Here is a 24295-nt window from a genome sequence, read left to right as displayed (position 1 = left end):
CCACCTTAGGTGTATGTGGCTGGCGCCTTAGCAGCTTGAGCCACAGGCGCCGAGCCACACAGTAATGTTATTATTGCTTCTTTTAATAGACGAGCCTCTCAAAAAATTTGTACAAAAATAAAAAAGTATTTTTTTTCTGCTTATTAGATCCTAGTATGGAAGTGTCTCTGTAGGTACGATTCCTTTTAATTATGAACATGATTCATCTTTCCAGAGACTCATGACCACGCCAGGCTTGCATTAAGGCCATAAGCATTTAGGTGGGGTTTGCTTATGCTGTAAATGCATCCTCTGATGGGCCATGGTCTATTTCAATCTGCCTCCTAATTAGCATTTCATTAATTCTATCCTAAATGCAGACATTTCCCGATATTCTCCCTTTCACACTCTTTCTTTGCCCGTCCCTTCTGATTTAATCTTATCAGCCTCACTAATTGTTACCCCGTCCAGAAGGCATCTTGAGCTAGAGCCAAGATACAGGCAAACAGGCAAGAACCCCAGAACCTGTGGTGGACTCTACCAGCCCAGGAGACCTGAAAGAAAGTTGCTTTAGAGAAAGCTTCTCTGCAACCTTGAACATCACAGTAAATAGCTGCACCCAAATAAGCCCACGCTCTCCAGTGAGTCTGTATTATGGATACATAATTCAGAAGCGCAAAATGCAACTCCAAGACACGGGTTGAAGTTCAGTGAGCATGTGAATTCCAGTGCATTATCGTCTGACAAATAATGAAGGACAAAGTGAGGAGTAAAAAAGAACTTAATTCAAGACTTCTGCAAAGGCGTTCCTCTAGATAATGGCATACAAAAATAACTAAAACGCTTTGATTCCACCACTGTAATTTATAGAGCGGATCTCACTATCTAGATAATGTGATAATTGTTACACATCAATAATCATAAATAGAAATGAACTGATAGCATGTCTTCGCTGAATCTTTTCTGAAAATTGACTGCCTGGAAACTATAGGTAGCCAACAGCAATGAAGATTTAGAAAAAACAGAGGGTAGGAATCACAGGCAACTCAGCCCCTTCTATTCTGTTGGCACTCAGCAAAGGCTTATGCTACAGGAATGATTTAAAAGAAATAGTTGTAGAAAAAAAAAGAAGGGGGGAGAAACCCATTATGGAATGTATTCCTAATTTTGTTTTCTCATCACGAGCGCTGTGTACCTTATGGTCGTCAACACACATCATTGATTTTAAAATAGTGTCTGGTAAGGCCTTAAAGGAATTTTAGTCTGAGCTAAGATAAGAAAATGGAATTGAACAAAAGGATTATTTTCATAAATTAGTTTTCTACTTTCAAAAGATTCTAGCATTGTGGTTGAAACCAGCTAAAAATGGGATTCATTTGTTAGGCAGCCACTAGCAGACAATTAGAGCTGTCAGTGGAACAGTCTAAACACTCTTGAGATCATCAAAGGGCTGGAGTTGAACAGTTGGGGGTCCTGCTAATAAAAAGAGAGCTGCCTGGAGACAGCATCCTTCCAGGCTTCAGGACACCCGGGACTGCGGAAGGCAGTGCATTCCAATGTTCCAGCAGACTTTGACAAGATTCTGGCAAAGGAAAGGTCAGTTGATTGCCTAGTCCAGAAATTGGGAATGTGTCCAGGAATGGGGGAGCCTAGGAACCTCTCTGCTTTTGCCTAATCGCCCAGCATCTTAAAGGCCACCTATACAGCTGCAGACCTTTCTGGGCGACTGGGGGCTCCGTGTTGAAATGCAGCTTCTCATTGTCCCGTTTCTCCATAATTCCAGAAAAGTCCCGTGAGAGGAGGCATATGCATTCTCCCTCCATGGACTTGGAGTGGAATATTGTTACCGTTGCCATGGCTTTATAGGATTCTCCGGAGGTAGCTGGTTGGAAACTGGCATTCTTAGAAGGGTTCTAGTTACTATGACCCGAAGAGAGGGGGGCTTTCCCTGACACTAGACACTTTGGGAAGAATTTTGACCATCCCTTCCCAAGGGAGCAGGAATTTGATGTGAGAAATATGTACTTACACGGAATCCAGAATCTAGGAGCCAAGATTACTACTACCACAAAAAAAAATAATAATAATAAAAAAAACAAATCCACAATGTTCTCTTTCCCTCAGGCTCTCATGAATTATGAAAAATTCTGCTCTTAGAGGGCAACAAAAAACAATGTATGTGCATGTCCCAGCCTCATAGAAACCTCAGTGTACTCCCCTGCACTCCCAGGACATCCTAGCCTAGGGGCGATGCATAACCTGTCCTTCCTCCAAAGCCAAAAGAAAAAAAGAAATAAGTGGGCAGATGGGGAAGCTCTCACCCAAGTATGCTCCTCTCTGCGCCAGGCTGCGGCACTTTCCTGAGTGACAAGGGGCAGCCTGAAGCTCGGGCCAAACAAAAGCCAAATGACATCAAGAATGGAGCAAGGCCAAGGTAAAAGGGACACGGGAGACCCCACTGCTGAGTGACGAGAATGCTGCCCATAGGTTACACCCCAAAATGTCACAAGCTTTGTTCCTAAGGCAAAGCAAAGCGCCTGGGGCCTCCCTTTGGCCCGTCCTTCTAGGAGGTGTGAGCGAGTGAAGCCAGAGGTTAAGGCTGAAAGTCCCCTCCTTGCCCTCGGGGTCAGAGGAGGGTGGGGGAGCAGAGACGTAGGGGATTGTCCCTTCCTTCTCCCGCGTGTGGTTCAAAGACCTGCGTTTCTTTCTCTCGCAGTTTGGTTTCCCTTATCCGAGGCCAAGTAGTAACCACAGACGGAACTCCCCTGGTTGGCGTGAACGTGTCTTTTGTCAAGTACCCCAAATACGGCTACACCATCACTCGCCAGGATGGCACGTAAGTAGCTCTGTGGGGCTCGTACCTACCCACGTTGGAGTGCACATGGGGAGGAACGGATAGTTCTATTACCTTGGGACCATGTGACTGCCCCTGTGGACTGGAGTGCCCACCGGGCCAGACCTCTACCGAGGATCCCCTTCAAAGACATTTCGTGCTTTTTGGTCAGGTGTCAAAAAGAGAAAATGAACGGGAAGGGCAGCCTACTGGGGCTGCTGGCAGCCATCACCTTCCTTTTTTCTATGTCAGGTAAATGCTTTTGTGTGTACATTAGGGGTGGGGCAGATTCTAGACAGGAGAGGGAAGGTAGTTCTTAGAAACTGACTCCCATTTTAAATCAAAGGCAGTGCAGGGTGACAGGAATCCATGTGACACAGTGTCCTGTGGTGACCCCCTTCTGCTTTCATCTGTGGCTTTAGGAGTTGTGTTGTTTTCGCTACCGTTTTGAAGGGGTGGCATGTAATCAGAGAAGTCTAATTAAATACATTTAGCAGTCACCCTGCTGCGTGAAGGAGGCAACCTTCCCCTATTATCTTCTGATTGGAAACATGCACCATTCAGCCCCCATCAACGTGAAAGCTCTGTCATTTCCTTAATCCATTTGGGCATAGAGTAGAAATTTTTTTAAAAAGATAAGAAGAAGAGAGAGGAAGTCTATGGAAAGATGAAAACACTCACTCCTTACTCTGGGCTAAGAAAAACACACATGGACACACACACACATTCACACACACACACACTATAGCATTCTATTTCAAATGAGAAAAGGACTGTTAACTATAAAACCAATATACCACATTTCCCTGGAAAATCAGGCACACCACGGAGGTGAGAACTGGGAGCCTTGCCTTTTCCTGGTGAAGTCAGGCTGTATTGTGGCCTTGCCCGTGGTTTCAACAATTACCAGCCACCAGTAACCCTACCCTCGTATTCCCCCATCTGAAACCACATAAGGGGTCTAATGATTCCTATCAAATCTTCGATCTTCTTTAAATTTCCATCTCACAAATACATTTCTATAGCCAAAGCTAATTATTTTAAACACTAGGACAGCAGGTATGTGCCATGCAGGGCCACTCTTACTTGGGTTCATTCTTAGAAGCTGTGTTCTTACAGAGCTGACATATTTGAGTTAATTCCTGCAAAGTCCTCTAAGACACAGAGAAGACGTTTCAGAGTCCGGCCTCTGATGTCTGTCCTCTCCCCCTGCTGCTTCATTTCTCTCAGCTGCTTCCTCGCTAAGTAAGGCCCAAATCCACTCCCCCGGTCATCTGTCCGACCTCCTGGATCAGTGACTCTGCAGCTAGTTTATCTTGCTGAGCCACAGAAGTCACAGACTGTGTTTGGGAATGCTCCGAGGAATCCCACAATCTGTTGCGTGACGGTGTGTGCCACACACACCCATGTGGATCCCATCGTGCCAGCTAGGAACAACTTTGCTTCAAGACATTTGACTCTCTTCTGGATACTATACAAAACCATCCCTGGCAGCACATATGCCCAATAAATCAGCACATAAACGGAGTAATTAATAAACTGGTGTACTGTGCGTGCTCTGATAATATTCAGGTGCTCCTTGTGCCTTCATCTTATGTCCACTAAGAACACCAGTGTGTTACTAGGACTGGGTGAAGCCGAATCAAGTGTGCTTTCACCTAGGTTCTACTGTGATCCAGGGCTCTGTCAGCTACTGGGTTATCTGAAGTGACCAAGACAGACAACACCACCATCCTTGGAGAGCTGAGATTTTAATGGGGGAGTAAAGCTTAAAAATGAAAATCTTCTCTCCATCAACCTCCTTCTTTTCTGTTTTCTGTTACTGGGCAAGAACTACCTTTATGTTTCTTTACTGGTAATAAACCTCTGTCCAGCTCTTGAGGAACCAGGAATGTAGTTTAAGAACCGTTATTGGCTCGGCGCCTGTGGCTCCAGTGGCTAAGGCGCCAGCCACATACACCTAAGGTGGCAGGTTCGAATCCAGCCTGGGCTGCCAAACAACGATGATGGCTGCAACAAAAAAAAAATAGCCAGGCATTGTGGCGGACACCTGTGGTCCCAGCAACTTGGGAGGTAGAGGCAAGAGACTCACTCGAGGAGTTGGAGGTTGCTGTGAGCTATGCCACGGCACTCTACCTAGAGGGACTGTCTCAAAAAAAAAAAAGGGCAGCCCCTGTGACTCAAAAGGGTAGGATGCCAGTCCCATATGCCAGAGGTGACGTGTTCAAACCCAGCCCCAGCCAAAAATGGCAAATAAATAAATAAAAAGTTAAAAAAAAAAAAAAGAACCATTATCAAAGATATCAGATACAGAGAAGAGGTTGACTAGAAGAATGCTGTGTTGAGTGCTTCCTCATCCTAATGTTGTGTCACTGTAACTACATTATTTACTGAACATTTTTATCAGCCTACAACTGTGCTAAGTGCTTTATGCCAAGGGTCAGCAACCATGTTCTCCAAAGGGCTGGATGGTAAATAGTTTCGGCTTTGCTGGTCATGTGGTTTCTATTGCAACGACTCAGCTCTACCATTGCATCAGGAAACCAGCCACAGAGGACACATGAACAAATGACTGTAGCTGTGTGCCAATAAAACTTTATTGATCAAAACAAATGGTGGGCTAGATTTAGCCCACAGGCCATAGTTTCCTGACCTCTGCTGTGTACTCATCTTATTTCATTCTCTCAGCCACACCATGTGTGGCAGTACCATTGTTTTCATTTTACAGATAAAGAGGGTTAAGAACTAGCCCATCACCACGTAATTAGTAAGTGGTAGAGTTTGGATTACAACCCCACCTCTCTGCCTCCAAAGCCACATCCCCCTCCTCTGTGTTCTTCTCCTCCACTGCCCACAGGTGAGAAGTATCCCCCCTTGTCTAAAGGTGAGTCCACCCCTCTCAGTAAGCCTGTTCTCCTTCCAGATTTGACCTGATCGCCAACGGGGGTGCTTCCTTGACTCTGCACTTTGAGCGAGCCCCGTTCATGAGCCAGGAGCGAACTGTATGGCTGCCTTGGAATAGCTTTTACGCCATGGACACCCTGGTGATGAAGACCGAGGAGAACTCCATCCCCAGCTGTGACCTCAGTGGCTTTGTCCGACCTGATCCCATCATCATCTCCTCCCCTTTGTCCACCTTCTTCAGTGCTGCCCCTGGGCAGAATCCAATTGTGCCTGAGACCCAGGTAGGAACGGTGGGGACCAGGGCAGGGCTGGCGGTAGTTCCGTCACCAAAACCAACTGGCCAGCCTCCTCCCAGCACATCGCTGCTCCCTGAATGAGCCAGAAACTAATATTAAAAGAGAGAAACAAAAAGTAGGAACACAATAGAATTTATAGTCACTGGAGAGGCAAGTTTGAATCCCTCCTGAACATGCTGGATGTTTGCAGGTAGTCGTTCAAGACTTTGGCAGTCGCCGGAGCTTTTAATAAAATAAAAACAGTATACATATGTGCAACCCACCTGCAAATTGCTTTTTATTCCTGTTAGTCACAGAGATACATGATAAGAGACGCTTTAATGATCTACATCGGTGTTACGACAGAGGGCAGATTACATTATTGCCTCCCCGTTGCTTTATTCCAATTGTCAGTGGAAGTTGTAGGTTCATATAATTACAGCCTCTCGTGGCCTCCTTGCACGCAGCTAGCAATAAAGCCTGCTGTTCTTATTTACATCTTTTGCCAACAGTGTAGTTTTTAAAAAGAAACACAACGGTGACCAAGAATAATTATTAATCCAAAAATCATAACCTCAGCCCCTTCACTCTGTGGTAGAGGGTAAAGTTTTGGTTGATTTTTTTTTCTTGCTCAGCTGTAGCAAGTGGTTCTTGCACCCACTTAAGGTGTGATGCTTCGGTGAGGGGGATAGGAGGAAGGGGGCAGGAGGTGCCGGCGGCTCACCTCCAGGGGTGTGTGTGACGTGTGTGTCTACCCTGTGTTTCTCCTTCAGGTTCTTCATGAAGAAATTGAGCTCCCTGGTTCCAACGTGAAGCTTCGCTATCTGAGCTCCAGAACCGCAGGATACAAGTCACTGCTGAAGATTACCATGACCCAGTCCACGGTGCCCCTGAACCTTATCAGAGTTCACCTGATGGTCGCGGTGGAGGGGCATCTCTTCCAGAAGTCATTCCAGGCTTCTCCCAACCTGGCCTACACCTTCGTCTGGGACAAGACGGATGCTTATGGCCAACGAGTGTATGGACTCTCAGACGCTGTTGGTATGTTCTGGTTCCAATCTGATTCGTGGATTTAGTCATGCATGGACTCAGCCAGTACTTAACTGAGTGCCCAGTCTATGCCAAGCGCCATCCTAGTAGATTAAGACACAATGATCAGTGAGACAAACAAAACTTCTCTTCTATGGGCCTTATGTTTTAGTAGGGGATAAATTCACATTAGATAAGGAAATAATCAAACAGTGATAAGTGCTAATAAGAAAATTAAAATAAGTGATATGTACTGGGAAGGGGGGTGGCTGTAGTGGGCACTCAGGGCGTCTCGACAGGATGACATTCACAAAGATGTGAATGATAAGAAAGAACCACATGAAAATCAGAAGAGTCTTCCAGGCAGAGAGAAGAACTAGTTGTGTTTGAAGGTCAAAGAAAAGGCCAACGTAGCTGGAGTGGAGTGGAAGAGAAGAACATTCTGGATGAAGGGAGAGAGTAGGGCAGGAGTAGGTCATGTTCCAGAGGGAGCACTTTCAAATGGCACAGAATAAACCTCAAGAGTCAGAAAATGGGGTTCAAGGAGCTCTGAAAGCCACACGCCATGGCTCAGGGCTATGTCTTCTGAAGGAATATGTCATCTTAAGAAAGATCACCCTAAGAGAAGGGGCCTGCTGTTATCCCAGTTGTGAGACCTGGGGTAATCTCAACCTACCTGGTATCTTCCTACTTATGGAAAGCTATGGGGCGGGGGGGTGTTAATTAAAATCCAGATGCCTGTATTCTCTTCATCAGTAGACTAGCAGTTTTCAAGAATTATGGGTAGGCTCAGCACCTGTGGCTCAAGTGGCTAAGGTGCCACTGACACAAACAACAATGACGGCTGCAACCAAAAAATAGCCGGGCGTTGTGGCGGACGCCGGTGGTCCCAGCTACTTGGGAGGCAGAGGCAGGAGACTCGCTTGAGCCCAGGAGTTGGAGGTTGCTATGAGCTGTGATGCCACGACACTCTACCCAGGGGGACAGCTTGAGACTCTGTCTCAAAAAAAAAGAATTATGAGTAAAGATAAATTACCAAAATGAGAAACTGGCAAACTTGGAAATACTCACTATAATTGGCAACCAATGTTTATCAGACATTCCTTTTGTGCAGAGATCATTCGTTGCACTAAGTCCCTTGTCTTGGGTAACCTCTCCAAGAAAGCCCTCTCATAATCCCCATTGTGCACAGGGGGTAAGAGGGAGAGAGTAAGAGAATCACCTGGGATCGTGCAACTAGGTGCCACATGTGCTCAGGATATGACCCCAGTGGTTTCCTTCCTTGGTGAGTGGAGTTAATAGCATCAGCAAGTTAGTATAAGTTGTTGGAGTAACTAGTGCATTTCACATATAACATTGGCTAGTCAAATATTATATCTGGCTTTAGACAATATCAAAACAACAGCCAATATCAGAAAGTAGACCAAATATTATAACGCGGACCCACGTCCTCCAGCTCATTATCAACTCATCATGAATCTTGCTTTTCTATACTCTCATCTACTCCCCTGCCTCCCGTATTTTTCTAAAGCAATTCCCAGACATCATATCACCTCATCAGTAATACTAAATTCCGAATTTTGTTCTAAAAAGCACTAAAACATGACAGCAATATTATTATCACAACAAAAATATTCTTAATATTATCACATAGTCCATCATTGTTCAATATTTCACTTATCTCACAAATATCATAAATTATTAATATTTTATTTGACTCAAGATCCCATTAAGGTCTACCTTAACTATTGGTTGATTTCTCTCAATTTTTTTAACTTTCTCCATTCTCCCCCCCCACCCCACCCCCTGGTCTTTAACCTTTATGATTTATTTGTTGAAGAAACTGGGTTGTTTGGCTGTCCAGTTTCCCATGGGCTGGTTGGTTGGTTTCCTGATTGCATACTTGTAGATATTTAACATGGTCCTCCGTCCCCTGTACCTCCTCAAAACAGATGGTTAGATCTTGAAGCTTCCTCGGGTTTAGGTTTGCTTTTTGGTTTTAGCAGAAATACTTGGTAGGTGGGGCTGTGTTCTTCTGTCGGGAGACACTAAACGTTAAGTTGTATGGTTTTTAGTGATTTCACTAGTCCTTGATGCTAACTGCCTGTTCCATAGGTCATGAGAGGTAAGGAAATGGTGTTTTAATTCTGTCATTGTTTCTTCATCCATCAGCTGGAATACTTTTGCACAGAGATATTTTGCCATTAACAACTTAGTTTTTTGAAGTATAGTTCAAAGGAAAAAGAAAAGGGTAAATGCTTGATTCTTTCTCCTTATTTACTAGTTTTTAATATGTATATAATTAACACATAGTATACATATGTGTTGATTCATCACTCCGTGGTGACAAATTAATGTTTTTTAAATACCATTATGAACTCATGGATTGGAGTGTATCCAGAATGTTCCAGTCCATTGACGTTCTTGTCCTTACTAATGGTCAAATGGCCCCATCTTTGGTCAGTGGGAGCCTTTTCAAGCTGACTCCCAAATCCTTTTGGCATGGCCCTCATAGATTTTGATTCCTTCCCTGCTATCCAGTATGATAAAATGGCCAGGTCTCGTCTTGTTCATTTCTTGCTCCAGCCGTGGCTTCAAGAAGCCCTGATTCCTTTTAATGAGAAATAATATATCAAGACCACAAGCCAGACGCTAGCAATTCTCTTTCTGTCAGATTGGTCATTTGGTCATTGTGTCTTGGCATTTTCAGAGGACAAGTGAGGAAATATATCGAGGGGGGTTAAAGATAAAATGTGTCCTTTGTTCATTTCAACACTTCTGTATCTCAGAATTTTTGAAAAGCTGTGGAGAATCCCCAAAGGTGACACACACAGTTTAGTGTTTAATGCAGTAAGAACAAGGCCTCGTATTTCCAGAGCAGTGTCCCCATTAAAGATGTGTGGCATCTCAGCAATGTGTCTCATCTGTCCTTACCACATCTCTGAGAAATTGAGCCTTCATTGTCCCTGTGTTAGATGTGGGGGAAAGGGAGCCCCCGGAAGCAGAGGCTGGAGCTGAGCTAGGACTAACATTCTTCACCGCCGCTCTCTCTCCCCTCCATCCCCGTGGCAGAGGGAGGATTTTCACAAACAGCTTTGGGTTTTACTGTTCCCCAGGGGGTCTCCACATAACTTATAGCTTGCTGTGTCCCCGTTGGGGCCTGGCCTCTCCTGGCCCTTTCTAGAATCCTGAGGAAACATACAAAATGTCTTAACTTACACAAGCTTTTGCTTCCCAAATATCCTCATCAGTGAGCTGCTAAGCTTCCAAAGGCCTTTCTCCTAGTGCATGGGAATAAATTACACACAATATAATAAATTCATGTGGGTGGAAACAGCAGGTTGAGAGAAACAGTCTCCTGCCCGTCTCTAAAAGGGAGTTGTACGAGGTAAATGATCCCTTTTCTTCCCTCCCCGTTGCTGGGGTCATTTTTAAAAGACCACAGTTCTTTGGAAAGATTCTTCCATCTGCACGGAGTACTACTGTGTAAAGTTTCAAGGTCGAGTTTGGCTGAGAATCTGAATTTAATATTGTGGAATCACAAGGAGAAAAGCAATCAGTCCGCCTTTCTGAGTGAGTTTTTGGAACGGAATCCGTTATCACTGTGAACACGTGTTTCTCATTCTCGCTGGAGCGCTCTGGAGTAATCAAGTAAACTCTCTTTTCTCTCCCACTCCACCCCACCCCCTCTTATCTTTCAGTGTCTGTTGGGTTTGAATATGAGACTTGCCCCAGTCTAATTCTCTGGGAGAAAAGGACCGCCCTCTTGCAGGGATTTGAGCTGGACCCCTCCAACCTGGGTGGCTGGTCCCTGGACAAACACCACATCCTCAATGTCAAAAGTGGTACGTGAACACATCTCCAGTCCCAAAGGCGGCCGTGTCACCTCTTGGGGACCTTCTCTTCAGCACTAGCATTTGAGCAATCCCTTTTCCCCATTCCCTTAGCCATTTTTTGGTCAAGTGCCAAAAATAGGCATCTTTTTTTATCCCACCTTCTCCTTTTAAATGTCAAAAAGGTTGGGCTGGATCCCCCAGAGCATCAGCCTCACAATTCTTCTCCAGTTATCCCCACGAATGTCTCCCTTGCCTAATGGGTCTCCCTTGCCATCCCTCCCATTGCAGCTCTCCCACATTGTAAAGAAATTGGAGAGTTACCCCCAAATCAAGGCATTCTTATCTCTCTTTTCCCTGTGTCACCTCCCTTCGCCCCAGGAGGCCAATGTGCATATTCTCCCCAGAGAGCCACAGTCACCCACAGTAACCCTCCCATCTACCCCCCCACCAGGAATCCTGCACAAGGGCACTGGGGAGAACCAGTTCCTGACCCAGCAGCCTGCCATCATCACCAGCATCATGGGCAACGGCCGCCGCCGGAGCATCTCCTGTCCCAGCTGCAATGGCCTCGCTGAAGGCAACAAACTGCTGGCCCCGGTGGCCCTGGCTGTGGGAGTGGATGGGAGCCTCTACGTGGGCGACTTCAACTACATCCGGCGCATCTTTCCCTCTCGAAACGTGACCAGCATCTTGGAGTTACGGTAAATGGCCACACAGGGGCCCTTCCATTGCTGGCTTCCTCCCTCCTGCTCCTGAGTTTCACTGGGGGATGGGGCTGCACTTGGTGATCTCATGAGAACATGTGGTCTGGGTGATCCAAAACTCAGGCCCAGAGTCCAGTGAGGAGGTGGGGACATGCTCTGTGTATCTACAAAATCACACACACAGGATTGGACACAACAGTCAGCAACCACCTTACAAACAAAGGACCAGAGAAGGGCCAAGGCATCTATTATTTTTGGAAAGCTCTGTAGAAAACGCTGAGGCACATTAAGGTTGGAGAACCACTAATGTTCATTTACTAATTCAAAACTCTGTGTCAAGTACCTCTGTGTGCTAGGACTCTGTAAAGTCTCTGAACCTTTGCCCATCCCCTAGGATGCAACAGAGCTTTACTGAGTAGGCCTTGCCAGGCCATTTCTGGCCACCTCCAATAGATTCTTCATGGGCATTGCTTGCTACCGAGTCTGAAGTCCAGACCCCTCTGTGCTGCAAAAATATTGATCCCTAAAAGCTCTTAAAAACGTTCCTCCCAGGGAAGTTGACCCCAGATCCTCAACCCAGGGGAGATCTGTATATAAACAGAGGAAGAAATAAGATTATAAAGAAGGAGGCAACCACTATTCAATAAGTATTTGGTGAATGTATAACCACATGCCAGGAACTGACTGGCTGGAGGGGGAAATTGGGGAACACACCAAGCCCCAGTTGTGCTTATGCTCTGACAAGGAGCTGCAGACCACACCATGTGAACAAAGAGAAGCGCTTTTTCGCGGCGGCGCGTGTTTTTGGGGGGTCTCTCTGTGTGTGCGATATGGGCTGTGTTGTGGGGGGAGATGTGGGGGCTCTCCGTGTTGTTCTGGGGGACCTCTTTTTTCCCGGTTGAATTTTGGGTTGCCTTTTGGTTGTTGGGTTCACGCTGGGAAGATCTGGGGGGAAGCATTCCAGGCAGAAAGGAGTTATGCAAAAGAAAGCCTTAACCCCAGCCACTAGCCTGGCTTATTTAGGATGCTAGAAGTCCAGTGTGGCTGGAGGGTGGGAAGCAGCGAGGGGAGGGGGTGCCTCAGAGGAGGTCAGAGAGGTGGCTAGCAGACCGGTGCGTCAGAGTCTTGACCACACAGGTGAGTGCTCATCATCTTCTGTTGGCAGGGACAGACGTCAGAGGTTAAAGGAGGAAGGGGGTGGAGTTGGTGCAATCTGATTTGTCTTGTAGAGATGGTTGTGGCGCTTTGCGTGAAGAGTGGGCTGTAAGCGTGAGGGAGCTGAGGCCCGACACCCACAGGGAGAAGCCATGATTGTCTGGGTTTGGATGATAGTCATTGAGACAAAAATGGTAGCAGAAGAGATAGGAAGCGCTCCCATTAGGATATATTTTCAAGCTAAATATAATAGAGTCGTGGATCAGGTGTGAGGAATGGAGAGAGAGGCAATCAAGGCTGATGTCTAGGATTTGGGCCTGAGTAACTGAACGGACAGTGGTGTCCTCTGTAGGAGCCTCTGCCACCACATGAAGGATGTTCAAAGAGCCTCAGGTCGCATTTGCCCTTTAGGGTCCTTGGGGTCCCCTGGGAGAAATGTCAGGGACCTGACCACCAGCACCAGGAGGATGAAAAGAGAGAAGTCAGTCTTGGGGACGGGACACAATTATAGGAGGGACTTTAACAAATGTAGTCAGTGTAAGCTAATCCTCTGTACCCTCCATGAATCCCAAATAATAAAAAAAATTAAATTAAATTACATTTTTTTTAAAAAGAGAGAGAGTTCAGTGATTCAAGCTGAGTTCAAGAGCCAAAGGCCAAACACAGAGCGGGCATGAGGTGGAGGAAGAGGCTGCAGGAACCAAAAGATGAGCCCTGGGTTTGAGAAGAAGGCCCAGAAGAGCAGGCGGGAGACTCACAGACTGCCCAGCTGGCGAGCCTCCCCCTCCCACGCAGGTCCCCTCCCTAGATGTTTTGTTCATTTTTATCCAAGGAAAGTCTCCTCTTCCCTGGCACCGTGGGAGGAGGCGGGGCGAGGGTGTCTGCTTTTCCATGGCAGACGTGGGAAAGGGCCGAATCATCCCCTCTGGCCTTTGTACCCCTCCCCATCAGGCCTTCCTCGTCCCTCATGCTCCCCCTGCTCACAGCCTCATCAGCCCCTGCATGGTACAGTCCCAGCTCTGAACTGTCGTGCGTGCTGCTCACTCTGCTTAAATACCTTCCCTACCTGATCCTCCCGCATGGCTTCCACCTGCATAGACAGTGGGCGGGCCTCCCTCTCCCATGAAGCCTGAGCTCCCCGGAGGAAATAATTCTCACTCTCCCCACTGGAGCTGACACCATTTCCTGCCTTCTGGTGCTGCCATTTCTGTGGAAATCATTAGGGCCCAAGTGTGTGAACTTCCACAGGGAAAGCCTCTTGGTCATCTCTGGCCCTTAATGCCTAGAGCAGGGCCTGGCCCACACGAGGTGCCAAGATAAGTTGCCCGAATTGAAGAAAACGCAGATGCATCTTTTCTCGCTTGGTACAGCTGTGCCTCAGTTCCACGCCTCTCAATTAGTAGAGTCCATGACATCACCAGCACAAGCTAAGGGCCCCGTCAGAACACGCCGCACCACGCCCAGGTGGTGACATTGGGGACAGCTTGAGCGAGGATGGCTCCCAATTTCCCTTGACAGCCGTGTGATTTTTTTTTCTTTTTTAGCTGCCTTTCGAGTTGTTCTTGCTTTCATCAGCCAGGTACCCAGAGCCGATTAAAAGTTAAGCTTTTACAAGAACACTGGTTTGATTCTTCTTTTCTTCCCACTGCATGCCTGAAAACAAAGGGCTGTCAATCCCCTCTCTTCAGAACAGCAACCAGCAAAGGGAGGGAGGGGGAGGCAGAGACCTGTCTTGCTTGTGTCTTCCCTCCATTGTGTGTTGGCAGCTGAATGATTCAATTTCGGGAGTCAGTGCCTATCCCAGAGCTGAGCCTGGGAGCTGGGATTCTATTTAAATATTCCCCGAAATATTCTCTCAGTACCCTTCTCTCTTCCTCCTTCCTTTGCCGCAGAGCTCTGTACGTCTCCATAACTTCCAATCCCACACAGAGCCCTCTCTTAGGTAAACTGGCCATCACCTCTGTGCTCTGATTGAGCTGACATTCGGGACGTTTTCAATACCCATTTTCCTCCCCCAAAGCCTAATATCCCATCCCTGGTGGTCTATTGCCTTTCCTGTAACTTACACCCTCTCCAGGTTGTCTTTAGAACACCTAAGCCCTCTGAGGACAGTACATTTGTCAGTCACTAATATCATAGGGGCAATTTCTCTCATAAAAATTCCTTTCTCTCTCCTCAATTTGAGAACATCTCAGGAATTAGACCCTGAAATCCAGCAGTAAATGGTAAGGGATGGGACCCGGTCTCCACATTGTTTTTAGCTGGGCCCCTCCCGATGAACCTAAGAATTTCACACCTTCTTTAATGTTTGAAGCTCTAAGAAAAACTCACTTCTTTTTTCTTAAACATAAACTAATATTACAATAGATAGTAAGTATGCTTTTTCTCTAACCAAACCACTTCTCTGTGCTGACATTCTGATGGTACTTTGGGAGAAGGTCAAGGGCATCTCAAGGTGTGACGGTGCTCAGAGACGCCCAGGAAGGTGGGCAAAGGCAGATCCTGGAAGCAAGTGTCATCAAGGACAAGCTTGGTCTGAGAGCGTCAGCTGGTAGACTGTTGGGGAGGACGCTGTGTCTCTAGTAAAAGGATGCAGAGGCTTTCCCTGTGTGGTCAAACTATGAAAATGGTGGTGAGGAAAGACAAGATATCAAAACACCCAATCCAGAATAAAAATAACGACAGTGATCCCCTAAATTTTTGGATAGCGCTTGGCACTGTTCTCAAGTCCTTGTACCAGGGACAGCTCCAGGTTTCCTGGGGCCTAAATCTAATGTGATTTCAGGGCCTCTCTCTAAGACAGAAGAAAACAAACTTGTAAATACCAAATGAGAGATGAAACTGAGTGTTACTCGTATTATTTAGGATGAGAAAAGAAACCAAAACAAACTACAGATTCTTTAAAAAGCCAACAACTAGCACAAACATCACAAGCTATTTTACTAATTAACTCCTATTACACTTCCGTGACAACTTGTTTTCCCACACTTTTTGGCTGAATTCTCTTTGGTCGCCTTTTAATATGATGGTTCTTTTTTAACTTGATTACCTACAGGAAGAATAGAGAGATGTGTGCGGCCTTTCCTCCTATGTGGCTCATCAAAATTTATTTCCTATTATTGATAAATTAGAAAGTATTCTTTCATATGCACAATTGATTACTGGTGACGTATAAAGTGTTAGAGTTATAACATTTGGGAAAACCTTTACTGAGTTTCCTTTACAGTATTTCTGGGCATTTCAGGTTTTCTTGTGTAGTGAATAATCTACATGCTCTTTGAATTGATGCTCTTTAATCTGATTGTCATCGATGTCCTGATAATAGGGAGATATAAATTCTACATTGGTCCTTACACTCCCTGCCGTAATGCCGAGTAAATCAGTACAGTGTGGCAGAACATTCCTGAAAGCCATTCCTAGGCCACAATGGCTAGCAATGATTTAACTAGATACTGAAGGGTCTACAAGCTGCATAAGCACAGCCCTCTACAACTAAACTAAACATATCCCAAGTCAAATTCCCCTTAGTTAGAACAAAAAATAAATAAATAAAGGCGGCACCTGTGGCTCAAAGGAGTAGGCCACCAGCCCCATATACTGGAGGTGGTGGGTTCAAACCTGTCCCCGGCAAAAAACTGCAAAAAAAAAATAATAATCATAATAATAAATAAATAAATAAATAAATAAACAAACCTGTGGCTACTTCACCCTCTTCAAGGGGAAAATGTGACACAGCAGGAGTTGGAATGGAAAGAGACAAATTTCAGTTGACTGTAGCTTTGTAATTCTGAACAGAACATAAGGGATTAGAATTAGTTGAACAGGGGTCTGGCCAACCCTAGAAGTAGCCTCATTCCTTGCCTCCTTCACTCAAGAACCCATTTTCCCAGGCCTTCCCTTCTCATGGGCTCTCTACTTGATATCCTCAATACAAAGGAATAACTCATATCCTGTTCACAAAGAATGGAGGAAGACAAGCACACACACATAAATCACAAGACACAATGATGACAGCTCTGCAGGGCAGGCTGAGAATGCCAGGAGAGACCCTGAAGGCTTCACAGAGAAATCACTGAGACTCTGCCGTGTGAAGAGCGGATCCATCTCAATTCTTAAATCTGAGACACCACGCTTTCCTCAAAGGGTTCGCCTAAAGGGTTTGTGTTATTGAGGCCATGCACACTAGGCGTAGGCCTGTCCCTTGTAAGTAGGGCATCTGGACTCATCTGCACAAACTGACTCAATGATGCTGTTATATTGGTTTGTTGCCTATTAGGCACCCAACCTAATATGACCCTTGACTAGAATAACAATGACCTCCACCATTCTCCAAAGTGCATGTCCAAGTCATCATTTGGACTCTCCACTCCCCAGTGGCTTGGTCCCTCATCCCTGCCCCTCTCCTTCCCCCAACATAGATTTTCTATTAATCAACTTAAAGCAGATATTCTTAGGAAAGAAGTAGGTCAGGTCTGCAGACCCAAATCCCATCCAGTCTCTTTACAAAAATCTTTACTAAAAAAAAAAAAAAGTGAAATTGATATTGCAATAATTAAGAGCCAAATATGACTACCACTGGTGGCAGATAACATTTCACTTTCATTAAGCAATATAAAATAGACGCGAGAATTCCCGGCTGCCATCCTGACACACCAGGCTTTGCAGAATGAATCTTAAATTGCACTATGTCAGTCAGAGCTCAAGAGTTATCAACATCATTTAATTAACTTTTTTTTTTTGCAAAAACTAACACATTGGAATAAAATATAAAAATGTAATCCCTGTGCAAATCCAACACTAATGATGGCCCCCGGCAGAGGCCTGAGCTACACCTAAGCAGGAATCAGGGCATTCAACTCTTCTCTGTCCTTTTCCTGGAAGCCTCTTCCTCAGCTGGAAGGGAAAGAGGGCTCAGGGACTTCACTTTGACCTAGAAGCCTCAAGAACGAGGAGCAATCCTTCTTACCAGAGGCCCTCGCATCTCCTCATCTCCCTACTGTTTAACTTTCAGCCACTTTCCTGTTGAGATTGAAATATATTTTCACCCTTAAAATAAAAAACAACAAAACTTTTACTAGTTCTCCAATAAGGAATGGTAACTGGAGTCTTTGGCTCTAATTGCAAGAGGGTGTTGCCGTCTATGAATTTTATTTACGGACATTATTGCTATATTGGGTATTACCTGCGAGGAAGAATGCGTATTTGAGATCCCACACCAGTGAGATGGGGAGAAGGCAGGTGGCACGGAGCAGGGATAGGAAATGGTTCAGACGCTCAGGGTTCAACAGAGCCTTTGCCAAACTGCAGCAGGGTGTGGGGAGGTCTCTCTCCTGAGTGGTACTGACTCTATCCAGCAACCTACTCGTGATGAATAGATAGAACAGGTGCCACCATGCTCCCCCTCCACACCCAAGGCAAACATTACAAAAGAGTCACAGAACTCTTTACAGACGGACTTGAATTTGGCCTCAAAATTATTCCACCACCACATTCCCAGCAGTCATTACCAGTCAATAGTTTTAGAACCCAAGATGCAACCTATTTCCCATCTGTTCATTAGCCAGAAAAAACAATTTCACCTGTTGCCACCTGTGTCACGTGGCACCCACATAACTGATCAGAGAATTCAACATTCTTACCCAGAGTTTCCAAGACCTGGGAGGAGTCCAAAGTCCAGGGGTGCTTCTCAAGTGAATGAGCCAGAATCTGTCAGTAACGAGGGGAAAAAAATAACAAGATTGCCTTTTGGTGGGGGGAGTCCTTTAAAAAACAAAAATGTTATGTTTTCTTTATCATTGATTCTTCCGCTAACTGTTTGTTCTTTTTTCCTTTCTGTTTTCTTTCTATAAAGAAATAAAGAGTTTAAACATAGGTAAGATGAAGTACTCTTTCCCATATAATTCGCTGTGGTTCGTTTGCTTCCTTGTGTTTGCTTTTTCGTTTTGTGCTTCTTGTGTAATGTTGTATATTTTTATGTACCAAACATAGTAACTTTTTTATGTGCTAATTGTGTGTTGTGGATATGATAAGCTTTGGCAATTATGAAGTGCAGTCAAAAAGCAACCAAATAAGCTGACAGTAATTAGAATTTCCGGGAGATGCAAGTGTAAGATAATGAACCCTCAGCGAACTTTTATCCCGACTGTTCAGTGGAGTCCATAATTGGGCTAAACAGTTGAGGCAAACTTCTGGCTTTTGTAAATGTTGGACTGGGTTCACAAAAGCTTTAATGAACTGGAAACGGGTCAAAAACTCATTTTCAACTCATTAATAATTTTTCCCCTGGATATATGGTCATTTTTTTTTTAAGTTAATTGCCAATCTGCTGGTCAGAATGAATCCAACCGTCAGATGCACTGAGAATTTTCATGGAGTTCAATCACTGTTGAGTAGCATGAAGGGTGTAGACCAAGTCCTTTTTGTCTAAGTTGTCTTGGTCTTTCCATTGACCCAAGGTTATTATTTAAAATACAATAATTAAGTAAATGAGATGAGGCATATTTTCACCAGTGTAATGTAAACGCTCCTAATTCTATATGAAATCAGCACATTGTACCCCACAAATGCATCAATGTGTCCATGCTCTATGTGTTTACAATGTAATAAATAAATAAATAAATAATAAAATCACACTGGTGCAATTCACAGCTAAAGTGTAAAATATGCATCTACATGCATTCACACGGACACTGTGCTGAATAGATATAGTATGAACTTTCTCAAAGAAAAGTGACCTTAATTTTATTTGCAAGAAGAGGGAGAAAACAAAGCAATTTATACAACTTTTCAAAGGAATGCTTCTCCTTATTTCCTGACATGGAAGGGGCTCCTTTGACATTGAGTCAACATCAGACAAAGACTAGAGTCCAATTGTACAAGATCATCCCAGTCAGTGGAAAGACCTGCATAGAAAAGGTCCTCTGCTTTCTTCTTCTCAGGCATCCCAAAATTGGCTGGTTCTAGGCACCCTGTTTGAGCCAAATTCTTAAAAGAAGCGGAAATGCCCCAGAAGGACATTTGTCCAGGAAACTCACATGCCTCATTTGATGGTCACCACAGCCACAGATGTGGAAAAACTGCTGTCCCCCTGAGCTGAGCTTTCTGCAAGAGTCTTGGTTCACATGAGTAGGAGGCCGTGGGAAGAGCAATCCCCCTAAACAAGAACTGACCTCCACTGTCTGTTCTTCTGACAGAGATCTTAAAAAGCTTTCTCGAATAAGACTCCCTAGAAATCCAAAATTAATTATCTTGCTCACAGATAGGCACAGATGTGCAATGCCCTGATCCTCCTATTGACCACTTCCTTCAGGAACGGAGTGCAGCCCTAATTAGGAAGTAGCATGAATTTTTCCCTTTCTGCCCTAATTTGTTTTGTATTTATGGATATTCCCTAATGACTTAATTGCCAAAAAGAAGAAGGGGACAAAGAGGAGGAAGGAAAGGAAAAGGCTCAGCGCCTGTAGCTCAAGTGGCTAGGGCACCAGCCATATACACCAGAGCTGGCGGGTTCAAATCCAGCCTGGGCCCACCAAATAACAATGACAACTACAACCAAAACAATAGCCGGGCTTTGTGGCAGGTACCTGTGTTCCCAGCTACTTGGGAGGCTGAGGCAAGAGAATCACTTGAGCCCAAGAGTATGAGGTTGCTGTGAGCTGCAACGCCACGGCACTCTACCCAGGGCAACAACTTGAGACTCTGTATCAAAAAAAAAAAAAAAGAAAGAAAGAAAGAAAAGAAAGAAAAGAGAAAGAGAAAGAAAGGGAGTGGCCCCAGGTAATCTACTCTTTCTAACTAGCTATAGCTTAGAAATACCTCGACTTCTAGTTCAATTATGTGGCTTAATAGCAACCCAAGGAGAAGCCAGAATTAAATGTAGACTTGACTTACAAAGTGTTCCTAAAAATAGCCTCCTAATTCTTTTTTTCCTTTAATCAGAGAAGAACCCAAATAGTAGTATTTTAATTAGTGATTCACCAGCTAATGTCTACAGGACACTGCATCCAAAACTATCCTCACCCTCACCTCCCTTTACCTCGCCCAGCCCTTCTCTCCCCATCATTCCAAAGTACCACATACAAGCGAGAAATAACTGGGGGAAAGGCCCAGGCTTACTTTAGACACGTGGCTTACTTTAGACACCTAGTCTACCACACTGAGGCAGAGAGGCAAGCGCTGCTGGCATCCCAGAGGTGGTGCTTTTTATGACCAGTGTAGGAATAGTGTGACGCCCATTTCAGCACCGGCCTCCAATGAGTGGCAGACACAACGAAGGGAAGAGCTGCGCAGTTCTGAGCCAGAAAGAGCATTAGCTGTGATGCAATTTGACTTCTTCATTTCCCAAATAAGAGAGCAAAGACCCAACACAGCTAAAAGACTTACCGTCATCAGCTGCAGCTGAGTTGAGTTTAGAGTTTCCTGGGTCTCAGTCCTGAGTCAGTTCTGCAAGTCTTACCCTGTCCTAGTTGCCCTCCCCAGGCACAGCTGGACACACGGCAGAGGGAGTGGTCCAGGGCTCTGAGCCTTCCCAACACACTTCCCACACACGAAGACATCAGTGTGGGAACCCTGGCAGAGGTTGCTCACACCTGCTACCCAAGATTCGAAAACTGCATCTCCTCTCTTGGTAATTCATATTACGGGTGTGATATCAGCAAGACATCCACATTTCTTTGCACTAAATGCCAAGTTTATTCATACCCACACTGAGGAACAGTAAAGGAGAGCTGAGGCTGAGGATTGGGAATGGCTCTTGTTAAAAGTTACGAAACTCCAGGTCACCCCAGGATTAATGATCTAGTACCAGGAGGCATTGAGGAGGCAGAGATTAAGCCGAGGACATGGTCCTCAACTCCAACTTGAACTTTACCTAACAAATGCAAACAATGCAACCTAATCCTTTGTGCCCCCATAGGAACCTGAAATAAAAAACAAAATGAAATGGAAAAGAATAAATCTATATATCTTAGAGATATCTTACTTATGATATGGCTCTTTTAATGATGAACTCAAAGACCATATAGGAATGTAAAAGAGAGGAAAAAAAGGGCGGTGTCTGTGGCTCAAAGGAATAGGGCGCCGGCCTCATATGCCAGAGGTGGCGGGTTCAAACCCAGCCCCAGCCAAAAAAAAAAAAAAAGAGAGAGAGAGAAAACAAAAGAGGACATTGTCACATGGAAGCGTTCCTCAATCCCACTTGAGAATATACTTAGCCCACAGGGCGAAATAAAGAAGCTGGACACACGTGCACTGTCACTGGTGTGGAGCAACTTGCCTGCTTGCAGAGACAGAATGGGAGTGGGGTTTTTGGTACTGGCTAAATGACACAAGACTTGTCCAACCAGGTGGGAAACAATGAATTCTATAATAGCTGGAAGATCTTAAGGAAATGAGAAGTAGCTGAGAGCCATGACATGTTAGAGCACAACGTTCGCTGCTAGATTCTTTCCAGTTCACTAAAGTGGAAAGACACCAGGGAAGATGAGGGTTTTGCTAGGATTTTGTCATCTCCTTGATCCGGGAGGCCAGCTGTGTGGCCCCCTTCTCATGTCTCTTTGTGCTTTTTCTCCTAAAGCAATAACCCAGCCCACAAGTACTACTTGGCTGTGGACCCCGTGTCAGGATCGCTGTACGTGTCTGACACCAACAGTCGGAGAATCTACCGCGTCAAGTCTCTGAGTGGAGCCAAAGACCTGGCTGGGAATTCCGAGGTTGTGGCAGGGACAGGAGAGCAGTGTCTGCCCTTTGACGAAGCCCGCTGTGGGGATGGAGGAAAGGCAGTAGATGCCACCCTGATGAGCCCTCGAGGTGAGGAAGGAGAGGGAGAACGCCTGCCCCAGATGACCCTGCCACAAACTGGGCTTTTCCTCTTAATGGAACTAATCTAAGCCCAAAGGGCCAACGCCGCTTTCCCTGCCATGGTGTAACTCAGATAGATTGGGTGTGTGAGGAGGCGTTATAAAAAGAAAAATTATTTGGGTGGCACCCGTAGCTCAGTGGGTAGGGTGCTGACCACCTATACCAAGGCTGGCAGGTTCAAACTCAGCCTGGCCAGCTAAAACAACAATGACAACCACAACCAAGAAAAAGTAGCTGAGCATTGTGGTGAGCACCTGTACCAGCTACTTGGGAGGCTGAGGCAAGAGAATCGCTTGAGCGATTGAGGTTACTGTGAGCTGTGATGCCACAGAACTCTACCCAGGGCGACAGCTTGAGACTCTGTCTCAAAAAAAAAAACAAAACAGAAAACAAAAAAAACTTATTTATTTACCTAAAGTCAACTTATTACCCACTTAGGATGCTACGAATGGAAATTGGAGCAGATTGCTCCTGGAGTCACAGAAAGTCAGAGGAAAGGTCACCTTCATGGGCCAGAGTACCAGTGGGGCCTGGGTTGGAGCAGAACAAAGCCCAGTGGGGCCTCTGACAATGCCTAGACTTTCATAATAGACAATAATATATATCAAGTCTAAAGCACAGTGGCTGGCATAAATGCCCAAGAAATGATAGTAATTAAGAATGGGTATAATTTCCAAGGGTTCAGGATGGGGGAGTTATTGGAACCCATGGGTCTCTATTTGTAAAGGACAAAAAATACAGTTAAGGAGCAATCATTTGAGGCTCCAGTTCTTGTTGGTATTTTCAGCTACCACGAAAGCAGCAGGCAGCATGGATTAGAGAGGAAAGCCTTGTACTTGGACACTGGGGATGGGGGGTGAAGACACAAAAGAAATAGAAGCCACTGTCTATGTCTTAGCAGCCCCGCTGTGACAGGGGAATGCTAGGGCCATGGGTCCCCCCAGGGTATTGAAGCACTAATTGGAGCCAAGGCTTAATTGGGAATGCTTCCTGGAGGATACATTTTGAATTGAGAGTTTGTGACTACAAGAATCATCATTTTGCAACCTTATTGTTGCAATCGGTTGTGAAGGGTATTCAAGTAATTTACTACTAATAATTTTTAGAGCAATGAACTTTGGAAATAACTTCTTTTCTAAAGAGAGCAGATGCAAGGTTATTTCCCCATTCGTTCCTTTGCAGCCTTGGTTCATTTATTTGCTGCCCAAGGTGCTTTCTTCACTTGGAGGGACTATGGGTGGTGATTCAGCCAGCACCCCAGGAACTATACAAATCTCAGTGCAGTGCCCAAGAGAAAGAGTCTTGCCTTAAAAGGCTGAGAAGCCCAGCTCTGAGTGTGCAGATCCATCCCCAGTAAGGTCCCTGATCTACGTAGAGAGTACCCAGCAAGGCAACCCCCTCCTCTACTCCCTGAACCCTACCTCTTTCCAAAAGATTCATTCCCACTGCTTGTCTTGCGCAGGTATTGCAGTGGACAAGAATGGGCTCATGTACTTTGTGGATGCCACCATGATCCGGAAGGTCGACCAGAATGGAATCATCTCCACCCTGCTGGGCTCCAATGACCTCACCGCCGTCCGGCCACTGAGCTGTGATTCAAGCATGGACGTAGCCCAGGTGAGAGTCTCTCCTACTTCTCATCACTAAGCAACACCTGCTTATTGGCCTGAAGTTCTCATTGGTTGTTTGTTCGGGTTGAAACTGGAATGGGAGGGAGAGAGA

General features: G+C 45.4%; 1 protein-coding gene across 2 annotated transcripts in view; it reads left to right on the top strand.

The window, feature by feature from the left end:
* TENM2 (teneurin transmembrane protein 2) overlaps nt 1-24295 on the top strand; it is a 945756-nt gene that overhangs the window by 875760 nt on the left and 45701 nt on the right. For both annotated transcript variants that reach the window (XM_023514814.1, XM_023514817.1), the window contains 7 exons: nt 2696-2815; nt 5736-5997; nt 6765-7032; nt 10722-10865; nt 11308-11557; nt 22290-22522; nt 24036-24190. In XM_023514814.1, coding sequence (XP_023370582.1) covers nt 2696-2815; nt 5736-5997; nt 6765-7032; nt 10722-10865; nt 11308-11557; nt 22290-22522; nt 24036-24190 — 1432 coding nt within the window. The remainder of the gene's footprint in view (nt 1-2695; nt 2816-5735; nt 5998-6764; nt 7033-10721; nt 10866-11307; nt 11558-22289; nt 22523-24035; nt 24191-24295) is intronic.

Source organism: Otolemur garnettii, unplaced genomic scaffold, assembly GCF_000181295.1.
Source record: "Otolemur garnettii isolate 467f Iridium unplaced genomic scaffold, OtoGar3 scaffold00003, whole genome shotgun sequence".
NCBI lineage: Eukaryota > Metazoa > Chordata > Mammalia > Primates > Galagidae > Otolemur > Otolemur garnettii.
The sequence above is the reverse complement of the archived record's forward strand: the minus strand, read 5'-3'. Positions and strand labels throughout refer to the sequence as shown.